Genomic DNA, 18,391 nt, shown 5'->3' with positions numbered 1-18,391 from the left:
CACTATCTCTGATAGCTTATAAAGTCTCTTTACATGTTGATTAGTCTCTTTTTCGTTCTCTGGAACAAAAGGATTAATCTGCAAGTCTCATCTGGGTAATGAAAGGCTTAAAATCTTGCCCAGGCTTTGTAGATGGTTCTGTGATCTCTGCTGGAGCAGCAGCTGGAGCTGTCTGCAATGGAAAATTCTTCATGGCTGCTCTGGAGAGTGTGGTCACTTTCTCAGCACCCTGCAGGTCAAGAGCTTTTTGCTTTCCTTACTCGTCAGTCTCTGATGAATTCAGTCCCAGCAAAAACAAAACTGCAGCCGAGCCAGGGACCGGCCTGGCCTGGCCAGAGCCCGGGGCAAGCCCCGCAGGCCCCATCTCCTGGCTGGGAGCCGCGGCAGGCCCAGCCCAGCCCCTGCCCGGGCCACATGGCCTGGGTGGGGGAACAGGAGGCCAGCTGGAGCTCAGTTACCTTTCACAGCCAGGAAACAAAGAGACAAAGAAATTCTCAGGCTTAGGTCTTAAGGTGATGTTCACAGGTTGATCTCGCTTTTCAATGATCAAAACTGCTGTCAATTCTTAGAAATGGCCAGTTGTTGGCTAGGAGAAAAACTCCCACCAGCCTCCAGCAGTTTTAACTTCTTTAGGTGTTTCTCTTTGGTTTCTTAAATGCTAATCTATCACAGCAAGTTTCTATAGCTGCTGTAAAACAAGCTCCCAAAACTGAGCATTGTATAATTTTATTTTTGCCCTCTTTAATTTTGTTTCATGTTGTAATGAACATACTCTATCAATCACATTTTCCAAATTAAACCAATTATTAAGTGCCCATTCTTCCCCTCCCAGAGAAGGTCTGGCATTATGTTTTGCTAACAGAGCATAAATGCAGCAATAAGTTCTGCATTGCTATTTTTCAGTCATTTTTACAAAGGGAAAATCACTACAGGGAGGTATAAACTTAAATGATACACACACACACACACACACAGCTTTTTGCTTCCCTGTGTGGGTGAAAAGACCAAATCTGCTTGGGAGGCACTCCTTCAGTTTCCAATTCTGGTTGTCTCTTTGCTACACCAAACAGTCAAAATTCAAACACACAACAATAAAATACAACAGTCCCCCCGCTTTTTGCACTAAGAGATGTTCTGTGAAATTCTGCAGAGAGAGCCCTCAAGTGAGTGTGGGGTGCTTTTCACCTCGGTGTGTGCAGTTTGTGGGAAATTCGAGTCACCCCCACCTTGCTTTCTAGACCCCGCTCACTCTTTTGGGAGTGTCGGGCTGGGTGCGGCTGGAGCCCTCCTTCCCCTAACAGAGACTGCACAAGAAAACCTGCAGCCCCTTCTGTCTGTCAGAAACCCTGTCTGTGGCTCCAGTTTAAATGTCACAATTGGCTAACGCAAGCGGGAGTCGGGAGAGGTTCATTTGATCTCAGAGTGCAAAAAGGACACAAAGGGATTTCAGTTTGAATCACAACAACAATAATGCACCTTTATTTTAGTGCCAACAACAAGGGTTATGCGATAGAGGAGAGGGAGAGAGAGGGAGAGATAAAGAAAACAAAGTAAAGGAACAGAGAAGAGGGGGTTATAGCTACCAACAGACGAGACGGGGTCACTGGGGTCTTTTTCTGTGGGGAGATCTCACCGAAATTAACTTAGTCTTATGGAATTCTTCCCCAAAGTTACCTTTTACCTTACAACTACAATACACCACAAATGCCAAACTTGCGATGCTTTCGCAGTCGTCTGACGGACGGCGCCTGGGCAATGCCGACAGGAATTCCTTTAGCCCAACCAAGCACAGCTTTCGCTGCATCTTACTGGCAGGCACCCAAACCAGGTAAAGCACCTCAGCTGTCTCTCCTGGGGACGTTGTGAGCAGCAGAGACGGTCACGGCCGATGGGCTCCCCGAGAATCCCTCGGTGCCGGCTGGAGCGTGATCGGGTCGCGATCTCACTCAGCAGCACTCACGAGATCCCATCTGGGGTCGCCAAAATGTTAGTGTTCAGGAACACACATAGTCACAGAATGATTATATGGAGGTGCTTTATTGAAGAGCTCTGGCTATCAGGGGTATACATACCCAAATCTGACCCGACTTCATTTCGAGTTTTTATATGTTTTTATACTCTATTCTATATGTTTTTATACTCTGTTCTATATCTTACATATTAATTATTAAACTTACATTGTTCTATTTGAAGCATTGTTTTCACCCAAGCACGGATTTCTCATGATCCCCTCTCAAGCCCCTAACATTGTTTCTCATCTTCTTTAAGCAATAATCACATCAACAATTGTATCATTTATCATCTATTGATTACACAAGTGCAGTTTCCCATGATCTTTAGCAAGCACAAGGCCTAACATGTCTCAGGGCCTACTTTTCTCAGGGCTTGCCAAGCTTAACTTTCTTTCTAAGTCCCCAAAGTTTCTATGATTTTAAAACCTTTTACTATCACTGACATTTGCACCTAAACATCCACCAGATTGTGGCCTGACAAGTACAAGGCCTTGCATCCCAAAGAGCACCTGTTTCTTTTCCCTGTACAAGACACACTTTATTTGCCACAATTACTATTCAATTATTATTTGTTGGCCACAAGAACTACAAAGCCCATGGCTTTAGCACATTTCCCCCAAATCAGTGACTATGGTGTGATGAAAAGAACGAGCTTGTGACTGCTCAAACCAAGAGCCTGATTTCCACCTGGTAAACAACATCTCTGTTTATCAGCACAGTCCAACACAGAAGAGCAGACAGACTAGATTTAAATCAATCAAAACTTTATGTATAACTGAACGCAGAAAACATGAAACTATGTACAGAAAAAAACTATATACAGAAAGAAGCAAGCCTCTGCACCGCCTGTTCTTCAAGGTCCACCTGAGTCTGTCCTGACCAGCAGAAGCGCTCATAAATAAATTGGAAAGTACAACCCTGGATCGAGTTGCATGCCGCACATTGGGCACATGCCGGTGTTCTCCAGGGCAGCAGGGAGGCACGCGCTGCAGAACACGTGGCCACACACAGTTGTCACAAGCTGTCGTCCATTTTGCATGATCTGGAAGAAAGGAAACAACAACCACATGTATTGGGAGGAAAGAATTGGAGTTTGCTGCTCTATTGGCAGCAGGCAAATGAGACTTGAGAGCATCTGGAACCAGTTAGAAGCCAGGAGGGACCCACAGATCTGCCAGTGCCATCCTGGCAAGGGCTTCTCCCTCTCCATTCACCAGCAAGAAGGGACTTGTGGAGCTTCCCAGCAAGGGCTGTGCTTCCAGCCAGCTGCCCACATCAGCCAGCTGACTTGGGCAACTCCCCTTTTGGCTTCTTCCTCCTCCCACAAAGCACAAAGGATGACAAGAGGTGCATCCTTACCTCTGAGTAATAGTCCATGCAAATTGGACAGCTAATGACAACTCCTGGCTCTGCACTGGAGGGAACAGAAGCAGAAAGAACGTGCAGCTGTTAATATCATCTCACTTCAATGATTATTGATACCTAAAATCTCAGCTCATCATGCAAGTGCACTGACTAGCCCTGGCCCATTTCCTTTGAAGAAGCCTGCTGTCTTTAACTCTCTCTTTGCTGCATTTAATGAGGATTTGGGCTCTCCCTGCCTCGAGGGAAAGAGCATCCTGGTTTTCACTAGGAGAAAGGTGCAGTCAGACACCCTGCTCTGGCATTTGAAGTAAGAGCAGTCTTTAGCACTGGCCACATGGTGTTTGGAAACTTGGACTTGCAGCGGCTCATCAGGAACAGCTTTGGAACTACAGCATCCAGCTGTCCTCTGGGAACTATTCAGCCCGGAATATTCATTGCAGGAGCCAGTTCTAACGCTACAGAGTAACATGGCTCTGGCAAGATCCAGCCCCAGGAAGGAGCCTTTGGTCAATGTTGAATGCTGCAGCACTGAGTTCTTTCAGAGCAGTTCCATTCTGGAACAGGGAACTGAAGGGACAGAGTATTCCTTTTCTATATGAACCAAGTGGTGGGATTTGTTCACCTGCAGAGGGAACCACCAAAACTTAAACATGTCCAAAGTCATTGACAAAAGGCATTATGCTTAGGAATAGTGAAAGCCCTTGAGGTGGCATGTTTAAGACCTGACACCTAAAAGTTCCATACTCAGTTTCTCTCCTACATTGCCTTTCCCAAAGGCTCAAAGCACACCAGCTTTGTTTAAACCTATGCCTTTCCCTTTCACCCCCAAAAAGACACTTTAGAAAACCTTCCATCATAATTCTCATGTGCTTTGTCCTCCCTAGTGACACAGATGCCTGGTTTAATCTAATCAGCCTAATGCATTGCCTCTTTCTTATTCTGCTGGAGCGCTCCTAGAGCAGGACTTTGCTGTTGCTCTGCAGAACGGGGACTTTACTGTGCAGGCAGCCAACTTGAACTGCAAGATCTCCATGCCAGAAGCAAAGAAATCAGGGCTTGTGACATCCAGCACTGACCATAAAAGCAGGACCTGCACAGCTGCCTGTGTGCAAGTGTACCTTGGGAAGAATGGCTCCAGCTGCAGGAGAAAGGGAGCCAGCTGGCAGCATTCCAGCAGGGAATTTCTGCTGGAATTTGCCCAGCTGCTGCCTGCTGGCCCCATGATGCCAAGCCTCATTGCTAGCAATGGAAGTATTTCCATAGCTAACCTGGCTACTAGAACTTGTCAGAAAAAGCAAATGCAATCCTGAGCTATGGGCTGTGACCAATGCCCTTCCTTGCCATAGCCCCACTCTCATCTCTAAGGTTCTGTGGTGTCTGCCTTGGACTGCCTTTTTCTCCCAAAATGCAAATGGTATCATTTGATCATCATGCAACACAGGAGAAGTATGGAAATGAGTAGAGTAGGGAAGGCTTCAGAGGTAAAGCAGGCATAGCTGTAGAACTTATTCCTACAGAGAAAAGAAAGAAAAGCACAAAGTTCCGTGTTTGGTAGGGCATGAGCCATACGTACGCTGAACTTCCAGCATGCTCCTCTGCTCCGTGTTCTGCAGGGGCTGCATCAGCCACAGGTGCATCATTAGCTCCTGTGCCATCAGCAGAGCCATCCACCTGTTCCTGGCTGTTCAGTGCAGCAGTTCTCTGTTCTTCTCCATGCACTGTAATTGAATTTTCAGAAGTTACATCTATTATTCTCTCTCTCCCTGGAGCTACCCTTCAAATGAGTTCTAGAAATAGTCAGTAATGGTTCCTATTTTAAATGGACTTTGTTCATCTGGGATAAAAACAATCATAAACAAACTACTTTCTCAAAGAGTAAGGCTGAACCTTTCCAGACATTGAGACTACTTGTGGATGCTAAATGCAAAAAGCAAGCAGGAACACACAGTCTGTGTGAAACTAAGTCACACAAAGCTTCTCACTCTGGCCTGAGAAAGCATAATGAAAAATCCAAGCAGTCCTTGGTAAAGGACAGCAATCTTTGCAGGTGCTGTTTAGAATCCTTGTTGTTTCCTTGCAAGAAATAGTCATGGAGTGCTGTTCCAATTCACCAGTTATAGTGATGTGTAAGTTTAAGGACCAATGAGAGTTTTACCTCTCAGACCTTCTGGAACACATCTATAAAAGAAGATGTGGAATAATAAACTTTGCTCTCTTGGACAAAGCAACTAAGAGAGTCATATCGTACTTCTGGTTGTTCCTAACACAGTACGACAACTGCTCTGCTACAGAGCAACACAAAACCTTTGCTTTGTTCACTCTACACCCAGCTAAAAAGGTGATTCTCAAGGACAGTCCCTGGAAACTACAAAATTACTTGGAGCATTGTCCCCTTAAACATTGTCATCATGTCCCTCCTGAGTTAAGGTAATTTGAAGATGGAGTTCTCTGGGATGCAAAATGTAGAACATGTAAAAGATTTCTTAAGAAAGGATGTTCTTGTTATCAATATATTTCATTCTTAAGGAAGGATGTTTTTGTATTGATATATTTCATCCTTGTGTATGCCCAAGCCAAAGCAACCGGAAGGGAGATTTAATCCATGAAATAGACAGCAACTAACAAACAAGCTCTCAGTGATGCCCATGGGTTAGAAAAACAAATTCCTTGTTGGTAGAATTGCCTTGTTAAGCTTCAGACCTTGCCATGCTTCCAGGAGCTCAGAGCCAGGGGAAGATTAAGAAAGCTTCAGGAGAAGGATGCCCACTGAGAGTGGATACAAAGAATGCAGAACTGAGGGGCCAAAAGGATATCCAACCCAAGTCCCAAGATAAGGAAGCCACTAAGAAACCCAACTCTCCTGAAATCAGCTTTGACTGGTAAAAAGTAATTCCTGCAGGGGGAGATTGCGACCACCGACTCAAGGAGCAGCAGCTCAAGAAACTGCCCAGCCCAAAAGAAGAGACTGAGCAATGGACTGACTGGACTAATTCTAGGGAGAAGTGAGACAATTGGGAACTAAAAGAAGACAGAAGACTAATTAGGAAAATGGCCGTGTCACTTGTAACCAATCAATACTAATTTCTTGGTTTGTTCAAATTTGTAAATAATAGAAGTTTTGCTAGTGAGCGTGTCTGATAGGTGAAATAGCACTGAGCAGCCAGACTGAAAGTGCAGCACTGAAAGAAACAATCAATGTCTCTCCCAAGTGTACAACTATTGACCTGTTGCACCAAACCCAGTAACCAATCCAGTTTTTGTGGGCAACATCTTGACCAAGTTCAAGAGAGATCAATTTTAAATGGCCCGCTCTGTAACACCAGAGGGTCAAGAAATGCTGCTTGCTTTTTAACTCTCAGAAAATGCAGGCATCAATGACTTCTGCAATTCCATTCTCCATGTGATACTAATCAATCACTAATTAACTCAAAGTGTAGGAAGTGTCACCAAATTCCAGTTCCTTCTGCAATTCAGCCTCAACTCTTATGGCAGGGATTTTCCACTGTGACTGATAGAGGCCACCACACACACATTGCGTCCATTCCCTAAGACACTGGCTAGCAGCTTGAGCCTGTCCTCTGCCTTTTCCTAAAAGCACTTTCAAGCCCTGCTGCTCCAGGTTCTTGGAAAAGAACAAAAGTCATGATTACATTCTAGATCAAAGTCCATTACCAAGTGTCAAACATCAACTCACCTTCAGGAAACTTCCATTGATGCACATGAGAAGGGAAAGAAAAGAAGATACAATTAGATTGGGTGAGCCCCCTGTGCTGCATGCAAACCTCAGCTCAGAAAGCAGTTCTAGCAGAGGAGTGAGCAAGGCTAGGCTATCACCCTCCAAGTTGGCTTAAGAACATTCAAAGCAGGAGCACAAACAGCTGCTGCCCTGAAAACAACCAAGTGGCTGCTGCTGATTCTGCTCTCAACAGGGTACAAACAGAGATAGCTTAGGAACCACCTGAAAACCCTCCTCCCTCCTCCCCTCTTCCTGTTCCCTAATTCAATTTGGGCTGGAGCTGTTTTGTTCCCTTCTTCTCTTTTAAACTGGCAAATTCTGCTATTTTAACTCTAAACACTTCACGTTAGAAAGAGCTGCTGAAGAAAGGAAACCACAACAGGCATTGTGAATAAAGAACTCTATCAGTCAATGCTAGAACTGTAAATAACACATGGGTCTGCCAGTGCCATCCTGGCAAGAGCTTCTCCCTCTATGGACACCAGCAAGGAGGGACTTGCAGGAATGGACAACTTGGAGCTTCCCAGCAAGGGCTGTGCTTCCAGCCAGCTGCCCGTGGCACCCACCTAAGACAAGTGAGTTGTGCAGCACTTCTTTATCCCTTCCCCTCCCACAAATCAGAAATGACAACAACATGTGGGTCCTCACCTCTGCGTTGTCATCCTCCCAATTTGGGGGACTAATGGGACCTCCTGGCGGTGCACTAGAGGGAGCAGAATCAGAAGAACTTGCAGCCATCAATTTCACTCAGCACAGAGGGTTACCAAGACATAGAATTGCAGAACTTGAAGTAACCCCTTATTCTAATTTAGCAACATCCCAGCTGAGAAACACAATCAAGTGCAAGAGCTTTTATGTTCTGCAAGCATTTCAGTGTATCACAGTCCATAAGGTAAGAAACATTACAATAATGCCTTCCTGATAGAGAGGAAATATTTCTCCTGCATTTTGCCGGTTTTAGGGGTTTTTTCCATTCCTTCTCTTCCAGATAGGTCACTATGATCCAAGTCAGAATTCTCCAAACAGAATCAAGTAGAAGCCAAAAGATTGGCAAAAACCTGTGTCTACACGGAAATGGCATCAGAAATTACACTTTGGAGAGACCCTTTATCTGTCACATACAATTCTAGATCTCTTGGCTCCTGTTGAAGTCTGCCTGCCAGCATTTGGTTTGAATTCTCATCTGATCTGGAATCAGATGGATACTGCCGGCTCTCCTCCCAGTCCTGCAATGGGGTAAAAAAGGAGAGAGATTATGAAGCGCTTGAAGCCACCCCATCCTGCTTCCCCATTTCAGTTCCCTAACAGGATTTGGGCTAGAACCTTCCTTTCCCTCGTTAGCCCTAAACACTTGGCGTTGGATGAGCAGCTGCTGAGAAACGGAAAGCACAGGCACAGGAATTTGGGGCAAAATGTTTGCTGCTCTATTGGCCCCAGGCAAACAGGACTTGGAGTATGTGCAGTCTGTCAGTCAGTGCTAGAACTATAAAAAACACATGGGTCTGCCAGTGCCATCCTGGCAAGGGCTCCTCCCTCTATGGACACCAGCAAGGAGGGACTTGCAGGAATGGACAACTTGGAGCTTCCCAGCAAGGGCTGTGGATCCTCACCTCTGCGTTGTCATCCTCAGGACTTGGAGGACTGATGAGACTTGCTGTCCATGCACTAGAGGGAGAAGAACCAGAAGAACATGCAGCCATCAATTTCACAGTGCATAGAGATAGAAAATGGCAGAAATTGAAACAATCCCTTATTCTGATTTAGCAACATCCCATGCCAGAAACACAGTCAGTGCAAGAGCTTTAATGGACTGCAAGCATATCAGTGTATCACAACACATAATGTAAAGAAACATTCAATAATGACTTCCTGAATGGAGAAGAAATGTTTCTCCTGGATTTTGCTGGGCTTTAGGGGTTTTTTCCCATTAGTTGCCTTCCAGACAGGACACTATGGTTCAAATCAGATTCCTTCCCACAGAATCAAGCAGAATCCAACAGTTTGGCAAAAACCCTGTGTCTGCCCTATGTCAGAAATGACACTTTGGGGAGACACATCATCTGTTACATACTCATCGTTGTCTCTTGATTCCTCCTCATCATCTCTTGGCCAGAGCTCAGCTGAATTCTCTGCCTCCCTGGAATCCTGTGCATGCAGCTGACTCAGCTCCCTGTCCTGCTCCTCTGAGTTGTCATCCTCCGTAGTCAGAGGACTAGCAGGATCTGCTGGCTGTGCCCTAGAGGGAACAGAACCAGAAAGAACATGCAGCCATTTCAACACAAAGCCAAGAATTTCCCTGGGCACCAAGGCTTACCAACAGGTAACACCTATTCTGTTCTAGCAACATCCCAGCCCAGCACCACAGTTGTTCCCCCAGCTGCTATGTACTGTAAGCATTTGAAACTTATAGCAAGCCATACTGGAATAAATATTCAACCATGACTTAATGGAAGGAAAAGAAAGGTTTCATCTGGATTTTGCTGTGTGTTTTTTTGGATTCTTTTACTTGCTTCTTTGACAGATAGGTCACTATATTCCAAGTCAGAAGTTTCTGCACAGACTTGAGTAGAAGCTGGAAGTGTGGCAAAACCTGTTCTTACCATCTACCAGAAATTAGAATCTAGAGAGACATTTTACTCTCACATACCCATCATTAACTCTTGGTTCCTCTTCATCAGGAGTTGTCAGGGGCCCAGCTGAATTCTCAGCTAATCTGGAAAGCTGAGAGTGCTGCTGGTTCTGCTCTCTGTACTGCAGTGGGGTAAAAATGGAGGCAAATTAGGAACCACTCAAATCAACTCTGTCCTACTTCCCCTTTACAGTTCCCTGATTGGATTTGGGCTAGAACCTTTTCTTTGCCTTAGCCCCCAAAAGGGCAACTTCTGCAGTCACAGCTCTAAACACTCCTGCTGCATGACCAGATGCTGAAGAATGGAAAGCATACCAGGCATTGGGAGGAAGGAATTCCAGTTTGCTGCTCTATTGGCCCCAGGCAAACAGGACTTGGAGTATGTGCAGTCTGTCAGTCAGTGCTAGAACTACAAGGAACACACAGCCCTGCCAGTGCCATCCTGGCAAGGGCTCCTCCCTCTATGAACACCAGCAAGGAGGGACTTGCAGGAATGGACAACTTGGAGCTTCCCAGCAAGGGCTGTGCTTCCAGCCCGCTGCCCGTGGCACCCACCTAAGACAAGTGAGTTGTGCAGCTCCCCCTCTGCCCCTTTCCCTCCCACAGAGCAGGACAAGAACATGTGCATCCTCACCTGGGAGTCCTCATCTGACCAATAGGGAGGATCAAATTCAAACAGCAGCCAATCACTAGAGAGAGGAGGACCAAAAGAACATACAGTCATTTAAACGCACAGCCATTTCTTTCACTGGCCACCAAGGGTTGCCAAGAAAGAAAATGTTGGTACTCAAAACATCCCCTGTTCTAAATAAGAAGCATTCTCGCCCAGAAACACCATCATTGCAAGAATTTTTATGTACTGCAAGCATTTCAGCATGTCAAGCAGTTCTCTTAAATTCAATTGTGGCTTCAGAAACAGGGAAGGAAGGTTTCTGCTGGATTTTGCTGGGTTTCTTTTAATTCTCCTCCAGGCAGACCACTATATTCCAGGTCTGAAGTATTTGCACAGAGTTCTGCAGAACACTACGGCTTGGCAAAAACCTCTTTCTACCACATATATGAAATCAGAGTTTTAATAGACACTTTCTCTCTCACATACCCATCATCTTCTCTTGGTTCCTCTCCATCGTTCCTTTCCAGTGGCTCAGGTGAATTCTCCGAGGCCCTGGAAAGACGTGGCTGCTGCTGGCTCTGCTGCAGGGGTAGAACGGGGTAGAAATGGACACACTTAGGAAGCAGTGGAACTTGACCCTTCCTGCTCCCCCATTTCAGTTCCCTAATTGGATTTGGGCCAGAGCTGTTTCTTTGCCTCTTTCTCCCTCCAACTGGCAAGTTCACCTGTGATAGCCTGAGCACTACTTTTTAGAGGAACAGCTACTGAAGAGAAACAAACCCCTAGACCCAAACCTGCTCTGGTGCTTGGTGTAAGAGGAGCTGGATCATGCAAAGTGTGTTGTGAAATTTGAGGCCTTTTCTTTGCACAGGTTCAAGAACAACCCTGTCAGGATATAACTGCCATGCAATGTTTGCTGCACGTGTCTGCTTTGCACAGCAGTAGAGGCATCCCAGATTTGAGCAGACACACTGCTCTGAGGGCTGCATTAAAGCATATTCTTTCAAAATAGTAGGGTAAAAAGAAAAAATCCCAAATGTGCCCCTTTTAAAGACTTAGGGGAATAAGAAAGAGAATTAGTGTGTACCCCAGTCAGCTGCAGTTGCTTTTGACACCTCAGTGACAGGGGGACCTTAAACTGATGCTGCAGCTAAAACACTTCTTCAAATCAAAGACTTCCTCTGCTCTCTTTTGAATCACTGAAGCAACAACCTCTTTTAGGTTCTTCATCCACTCTCTTCAACTGATTCTCAGGCATGCTGATGTGTTTGGGAGTGTGTTTGGGGTTGACTGGGAACTGTGTCTAAAGTGCTAAATCAGAGCCATCTTTCAACCTTTGAGGCCAGGGGACTTAGTAAGATTGCAGAGGGCAAGAAAATTCCTATGGATGCAACATGGAGAGGAGTGTGCCACTCACTACTTACCACAGGAGATTCATCATCACTGATTGTGGTGACTTCGGACTGTGGAGAATCTCCTGTGAGATCTATGACTTCTTCAGCAGTTGAAAAAGAGAAGGTTAGAAGTGAGGTCAGAGATTGCAGAGGAATGCAATGGGCTGCCACCGTGGAACAGACTGTGCTTGGATTCCCTGTGCCCAAGGTGTCTTTTTTTCAGGAATGTGTCCAACATTTCACTCAAGCTTTGCCCTCAGCAGTCCACAGGGAGCATGGTCCTCTGTGCATTGCCTCATGTGTCCTGCTGAGCATTGCCCTGTGCCCTGAAGGGGCAAAACAAGAGGAAGAGCACCTGAGCTCCTCACAAGTTCTGTTGGATGACAACAGCTTACGGGAGGTGCACACCAACAGATCATTCCTCTTGCATAGGGGAATGTTTAGCACACAGGAGAAAAAAAACACCAAATCTATGGGGGATGCTAATTTTACAGTACCATGCTGTCCATGCTCCCCTGAAGAATGGGCTTCAGCTAGTGACTAACTTTTCTTCATCTTTGTGCAGCTTGGGAGATGCCAAACTCAGCCTGCCACCTCCACTGTGGCAGCTGAAGTCACTGCCAGCTCATCAGAGCACCCATTCAGGTGTTTGAACAGCACTTGGGGCTTTTGTTACACAGCTCATCTCCCACTAGATGCCAATGGACAGAGTTCAGTAACAAACCAAAACAGCTGTCAGTGGGCTGGTTGTTTAGGGATGCCATACCAGGTGCTTCCTCAAGCCCAAGGTTCCCTTCCTCCCCAGAAAAGGGCCTAGGAATTGGCAAAAGCACACATTCAAATGAACTCCAAGCCTCCAGAAGCAGTTTCTCTTCTTACCAGCCTCTCTTGGCTCTGTCTCCAAGGTTCCACCAGCTCTGGAGGGCATCAGCCTGCTCCGTTTCTGAGCTGGAGTGGAATCCAGCGCCTCTCCAGGGCGCTTTCGCTGACCCTGAGAGAGAACAAAGCCTTAGCATTTTCTGTGGCACTAATATGAACATGGCACTTGGTTTTTGCCACCCCAATGACAGCACACAAGGATACACAAAACACTCCTGCAAAGGCTGCAATATGCATCCAATGGTGCTATGGGCCATTCCCACCTAAGTGCATCTCCTCAGAGCAAAGACATCAGCCCTGAACTCCGACAGGGTGCCTCACCAAGAAAGAGCCTGTCCCAATCCCTTGTAAATGAGGAGAGCAGTTCCCAATTCTAGCAGGCTGCTGCTCACACTGTAAGCCATTTTGAATTACTGCTTACACCCACAGACATCCAAAACTTTCAGTATTCCAGAACACCATGTTATAAAATGTTTTCAAAGGTTTCCATTCTTGTCCTTTTCCTACAAACTCTTGAAATACTTCCTAGAAGTAGCCCATAAAATGTTTCAAGATTCAGATCCGCATTGAGTAGCAATGTACTTACGGAGCTCATGGTGTTTTTTGATCTAAAAGTACCGGCAAAGAAAGTGGGACCAACACCAAAAAAGGAACCTCAGGGATGGGATCAATCCCTTTGGCTCCTTTGGGTAGCCCACTGCCGATTATTTGGCGTGACTGAAAACTGCTGTTCCAAACCTGTCAGAAAAGTACAGGAGAGATTATCTATTTGGAATGCAAGTTTTCTTGAATATCCCCATGCCCCAAGACTCCCATTGCCAAGTCTTCAGTTCCTGTTCAAAGCTAGGTGGGAAGTCCCTGACTCTGGCACTGGAGCCCACCTGCAGCCCATGCTGCAGCCCAGACCAGCCCCTCAGCATGACACTCAGCTTTTCAGGAGTTGTCTGCACTCACCTGTTCAGTCAGTCCACAATTTGACTCCCAAATGTCAACACACGGCTCTCTGTACACAGCCGGGATGGAGAAGACGGACTCTCCACGTCTGCTGCGCAGCAGAGAATCCGTCAACTGGCTCAAGAGACTCCGTGTCAACAGAACCTCGGGAGCAGGAGTGCCCCTGGCAACCGGTGCCAACATTCCATGCCCAGCTAACGGGGCTGCGCTTTGCTCACCCATGGAGTTCCAGAAGGCCATGGAGGCACCGCAGCCATGGCCTGGTTCTGCTGCCGCTGGCTCCATCGCGGTGCTCAGGGCCCTGTCCTGCCTGGCGTGGAACCTTGCAGGGACAGGGCATCCACAGCTTCTCTGGGCAGCCTGTTGCACTGGCTCAGCACCCTCCTAGCTCTTGCAAACATCTGATCCCAACCTTCCCCTTCCCCCATGGCTCTCTGCCCCCTCTGGCCACTGGAAGGCCACAGTCAGGCCTCCCCAGCCCCTGCTCCTCTCCCGGCTGCACAGCCCCGGCTCTCCCAGCCTGGCTGCACGGGACAGCTGCCCCAGGCCTCCACACATCCCCAGGGCCACCTCCAGCCCTGCTCCACAGGCACATCCCGCTCCTGCTGGGCCCAGCTGGACACAGCTCCGCACGCGCGGCCTCACGGGCACAGCTGCGCCTCCCGCCGCCTTCAGCCTCAGGCACCTGAGCATCACTGGAGCCTTCCTGTGCCCAAAGAACCCACAACAAACCACACCTCCCCAAAGCAAAAAGAAATTTAAACCCTTCCTTAACCCTCCTCCTCCATTTTTATTGGTCTCTGGCTGGTTTAATTCTTATGGGACTGCTTTAACTTGAACCCAAATAAATAGCAATTAAAACAGAATCAAAATTTGCTGGAGTTTTTGGTTTTCAAACTGTTCCAACTATCTAACCATTTAGATCCTGAATTCAAGTCTCTGAAATCTTGGCTTTGTCAGGTGTTGAACTACTCCTCTACTAGAACTTCCCAACAGGGCTGAGGAGCTTTGCTCTGCTCCTGGGGTCAGCACCTTCCTCCTGAGGCCCTGCTCTGCTCTCCAAGGTGCCATAGCAAAAAAAGCAGAATTAATAATCAGTTTTCCTTCTAGCCACTCTGCCATGGGACCTGTGTTCAGAGGGATGGGCTGGGGCTCCTGAGAGCACCAGGGAAGCCATCTGAGCCCTGCCAGATGCAGGAATGCTCCTCAGCCCCTGTTCCCTTTGGCTGGGTGCCCTCTGGTGTGGGGAGAACGGTGGAAATTGATCCAGTGCTGTGGAGATGAGCACAAGGATATGTTCAGCTCGTGCTCTACACGAGGAGCCTCATTTCTTACAAAACTTTCTCACTTACTACAATTCATCCTTTTTGGGTAATTAGGTATCAAGTGTTGGAGAATGGGTCGGGATGACTCTTCCATTGTTTGAAAAAACCCTAAAGGAGATTCAATGCTTTAGATAAAAATACTAAGATGCTAAAGCAATTCCAACTATACATTTAATATATGAATAATTAAGCTCCTTGGATGGGTGCCAAAGCACTGAATATGAGAAATGGACAATGCAAATATGCTGTCTCTCTGTTCTGGGCTTCTGAAGCTCAAAAAACCCCAATTTTTCTATGCCTCCAGATCAATGATGGAATGAGCTGAAAATGTGCTTTTCCTTCTGCTGACAACTATGCACCAAGATCAAAAACAAATTTTAAAACAACACAATTTTAAAAGAACATTGCCTCAGCTGATGCTGTTGAGCCAAACCAACATTGGTTTCAACTTCTTACAAAATCAACTGAGTGCCATTTCATTGCAGGTTAATTAAGATCAAATTTACTTGACCATAAATGCTTTCTTTAAATGCTCTTTTCAATGAAAATTCCTAGCATAGCATGTCGCCTACGAATATAGCTATTTAAAAAGACATTTCTGCTTACTGTCATTGCATCCACCAGGAAGTTCAAAGTCTAGCAATAATGAGAAACAGAAAACTTTGGTCTAAACTTCATGGCAACCCTGTAAGTACATCATTTGATGTGTGTCTGTGGAAGTGTTATCTTGGAGTACTTTTGACAACTCAAGTAGTTTTCATGAATAGGAAAAATCAAAAGATCACTTTATCAGGTTAATGCTAATGTTTTAGTTTTTTTTATGAAGATCAAACCAAATCATAATTAGTGACTACAATGAACCTTGTTTATTACTACCTCTGCCTAAACATGGCAATACTAAGACATCTTGAAGTATGACTGAGGATGCAGGTAAATCACACAATCAAGACAAAAATGAAAAACCCAAATTAAGGATGCATGTCCACACAGATAACCAAATTTTAACACCTAGAGGACTTAGCTCAGTTTGGTCATCTGAGTTTTCTGTTTCATGGCACAACGAATTTCCTGTTGCATTGTTGACCTGAGATCTGCCTTTGGCTCTTTTTTACTTTTATATAACACATGGCATTTTCTCTCCTCTCTTACGTCCAATTATTAGATCTCTGGGCAATTGCATTTCTCTTCAATGTAACTTTGGATTAAACTGCTGTAATTGAAGGAAATGGAGCTACAACACAGTGTACTGCTAACAGCTCCAAGTCAGGAACCAACTTCATCCATTCAAATGCACATTCCTTCAAAAGCCTCCAGATTCTAACCTGAATGAAACCTTGCAACACTAAATGCAGCAGTTTGTTAACATCCCACTTATTCTCCAAGAAACTTGCTTTCTTTGGTGTGTGCACAACCTGCTCCTCTCTCCATCTTCTCAGCACTGAAATCATGATGTTAGTGTTCAGGAACACACATAATCACAGGATGATTCTATGAAGGTGCTTTATTGAAGAGCTCTGGCTGTCAGGGGTACACATACCCAAATCTGACCCGACTTCATTTGGAGTTGAACATGGTTTTATACTCTATCGTTCTGTAACTTACATATTTATTATTCAACTTCCATTGTTCTATTGTATGCATTGTTTTTACCCAAGCATGGATTTCTTGTGATCCCAGCTCAACCCCCTAACATTGTTTCTCATCTTCTTTAAACAATAATCACATCAACAATTGTATCGTTTATCATCTATTGATTGCACAAGTGCAGTTTCCCATGACCTTTAGCAAGCACAAGGCCTAACATGTCTCAGGGCCTACTTTTCCCAGGGTTTGCCAATCTTGCCTTTCTTTCTAAGTCCCCAAAGTTTCTATGATTTTCAAACCTTTTACTATCATTCCCCCCTTTGAAATCATTTTTACTTCACTATAAGTGGAAATGTTTTCACTTGACACAGTCCTTTGTTTCTGAGTTTATACTTGATGTTCTTCAAGTCCTAGATGGATGTAAACATTGTCCTGGAAACGTTGTCACGAACTGGAGAACCAGAAGATGGTGGCTGTGGATCTCGTGTCAGTGCCTTCATTATTTTCTGGTTCCAGGACCTTTTCTTCTTCCTTTCTCCTTTGAAGATGCTGTAAATGAACCAAGTTGCTAAGAATACAATTAGTAAGATTATCACACTCTCAATGATAGACTTAATCCATGAACTCACATTCCAGCCTAACCCTTTGAAGATTTTGCCCAACCAACTTGTAGTCAAATCCTTTTGCTCTTCCTGTGCTCCATGCTCTATTTGTTGCAACTGATTAATGTCATATTCTCCATCTGCAGTGTAGTGGTTTAGTTTTGTTAATTTCGTTTCCCGCCCAACTCACCGAATAAATGTTTTGGTTTTAAAGCAGCAACTAAAAAATCACTAGAAAATGTACTTATGTCTTGCTGTGAGATATGGATTAGAACAAGAGCAAAACAGGGTTAAAACTTAAAAGGAATAAAGATGTTGAAAGACCCCCGAGCTGTTCACCAGTCTTCACAGAAGTAATTGTGAATGCCGTTTATTTCTATTATTAACACACCTTTTATAGGGTTCTACAGGGTCTGCGGGCAGAGCAAGCTACTATTGGCTAACACACACAGGTTTACATTCTTATCCTTGTACACAAGGATATTGTTTTGCTTTACTCTCTCTTCTGCAGGCAAGTTTCAAGGATTTTAGCCCTTAATATCACGACTTATTTCAAAGGCTGGTTTGTGCATACAGGCCTTTACTAATATATAAAATATAGCAACAATTCCCCCTTTCTCCTTTTGCACAAACCAGGCTTTGGATAAGATAACATACCACTTAGACTGTCATCCCAATTAACATTATAAGTAAAGTCTGTCCCCCTTCTAGCACAAGAGACCTCAACCATCCGGTGTTGCCCCAGCTGGCAAACCAACTTCCAATGGGGTCACTATCTTCCTCCAGGGCATGTAACTCATCCTGTAGCTGTTGCAGTTGCTTATGGATGGAAGCTGAATGATCAGTAAGATCCAAGCAGCACATGCCTTCAAACTCCCCACAACCACGTCCCTGTGCCAAGAGCAAAAGATCCATTGCAGCTCGATTTCATAATATTGCATGACATACACTACTCACATCGGCTAAAAGCTCACTTAACATTGTGGATGTCAAATTCAATCCTTCCTTAGTCCAACAAGCGAGCCTTTTTAGGGTGGCTAAACTTTAATTCATTCAGGCTTTGCTTTGACTGTTTGATGTTCTTCATTTTGCTAGCTATATTCAACAATTGATGTAAGGTTGGGTGGAACAAAGTTAAGTTTCCCAAGATAACAGGGTCCTCTATGTGGACTAGCAGGAATCCCATTCCATGCCCTATCCCCACAGATTAGGAAGATGGAACTAGGTAATCGCTTTGGTAATTGTCCTGTGAGACTGCACCACAAACAAAGGCTTTACTTTCAGTGGCAGTAACGAGA

General features: G+C 45.3%; 1 protein-coding gene across 2 annotated transcripts; it reads right to left on the bottom strand.

The window, feature by feature from the left end:
* Window positions 1–2,759: 2,759 nt before the first annotated feature.
* Window positions 2,760–14,237, bottom strand: LOC147653133 (uncharacterized). 2 transcript variants are annotated; one of them, XM_086889793.1, is made up of 14 exons: window positions 13,583–14,237; window positions 13,215–13,366; window positions 12,629–12,740; window positions 11,780–11,850; window positions 10,842–10,936; window positions 10,377–10,431; window positions 9,761–9,864; window positions 9,185–9,349; window positions 8,724–8,778; window positions 8,236–8,339; window positions 6,845–7,816; window positions 4,951–6,688; window positions 3,372–3,426; window positions 2,760–3,054 (listed from the first exon to the last, which is right to left on the bottom strand). In XM_086889793.1, the coding sequence occupies exons 2-11, from the start codon at window positions 13,221–13,223 to the stop codon at window positions 7,528–7,530; spliced, it is 1,059 nt and encodes a 352-aa protein (XP_086745919.1). In that variant the 5' UTR covers window positions 13,224–13,366; window positions 13,583–14,237; the 3' UTR covers window positions 2,760–3,054; window positions 3,372–3,426; window positions 4,951–6,688; window positions 6,845–7,527. The 2 variants fall into 2 exon arrangements, 1 of the variants encoding a protein (XP_086745919.1); XR_015286973.1 differs by lacking the exons at window positions 8,236–8,339; window positions 8,724–8,778; window positions 9,185–9,349; ... (5 more) ...; window positions 13,215–13,366; window positions 13,583–14,237 and having other exon boundaries at window positions 4,951–5,095; window positions 7,072–7,302.
* Window positions 14,238–18,391: the final 4,154 nt, after the last annotated feature.

The sequence above is a fragment of the Cyanistes caeruleus genome, chromosome 5 (assembly GCF_971803275.1).
Source record: "Cyanistes caeruleus chromosome 5, bCyaCae1.hap1.1, whole genome shotgun sequence".
NCBI classification, from domain to species: Eukaryota; Metazoa; Chordata; class Aves; order Passeriformes; family Paridae; genus Cyanistes; species Cyanistes caeruleus.
Note: the sequence above shows the minus strand (reverse complement) of the source record. Positions and strands in the feature narration are given on the sequence as shown.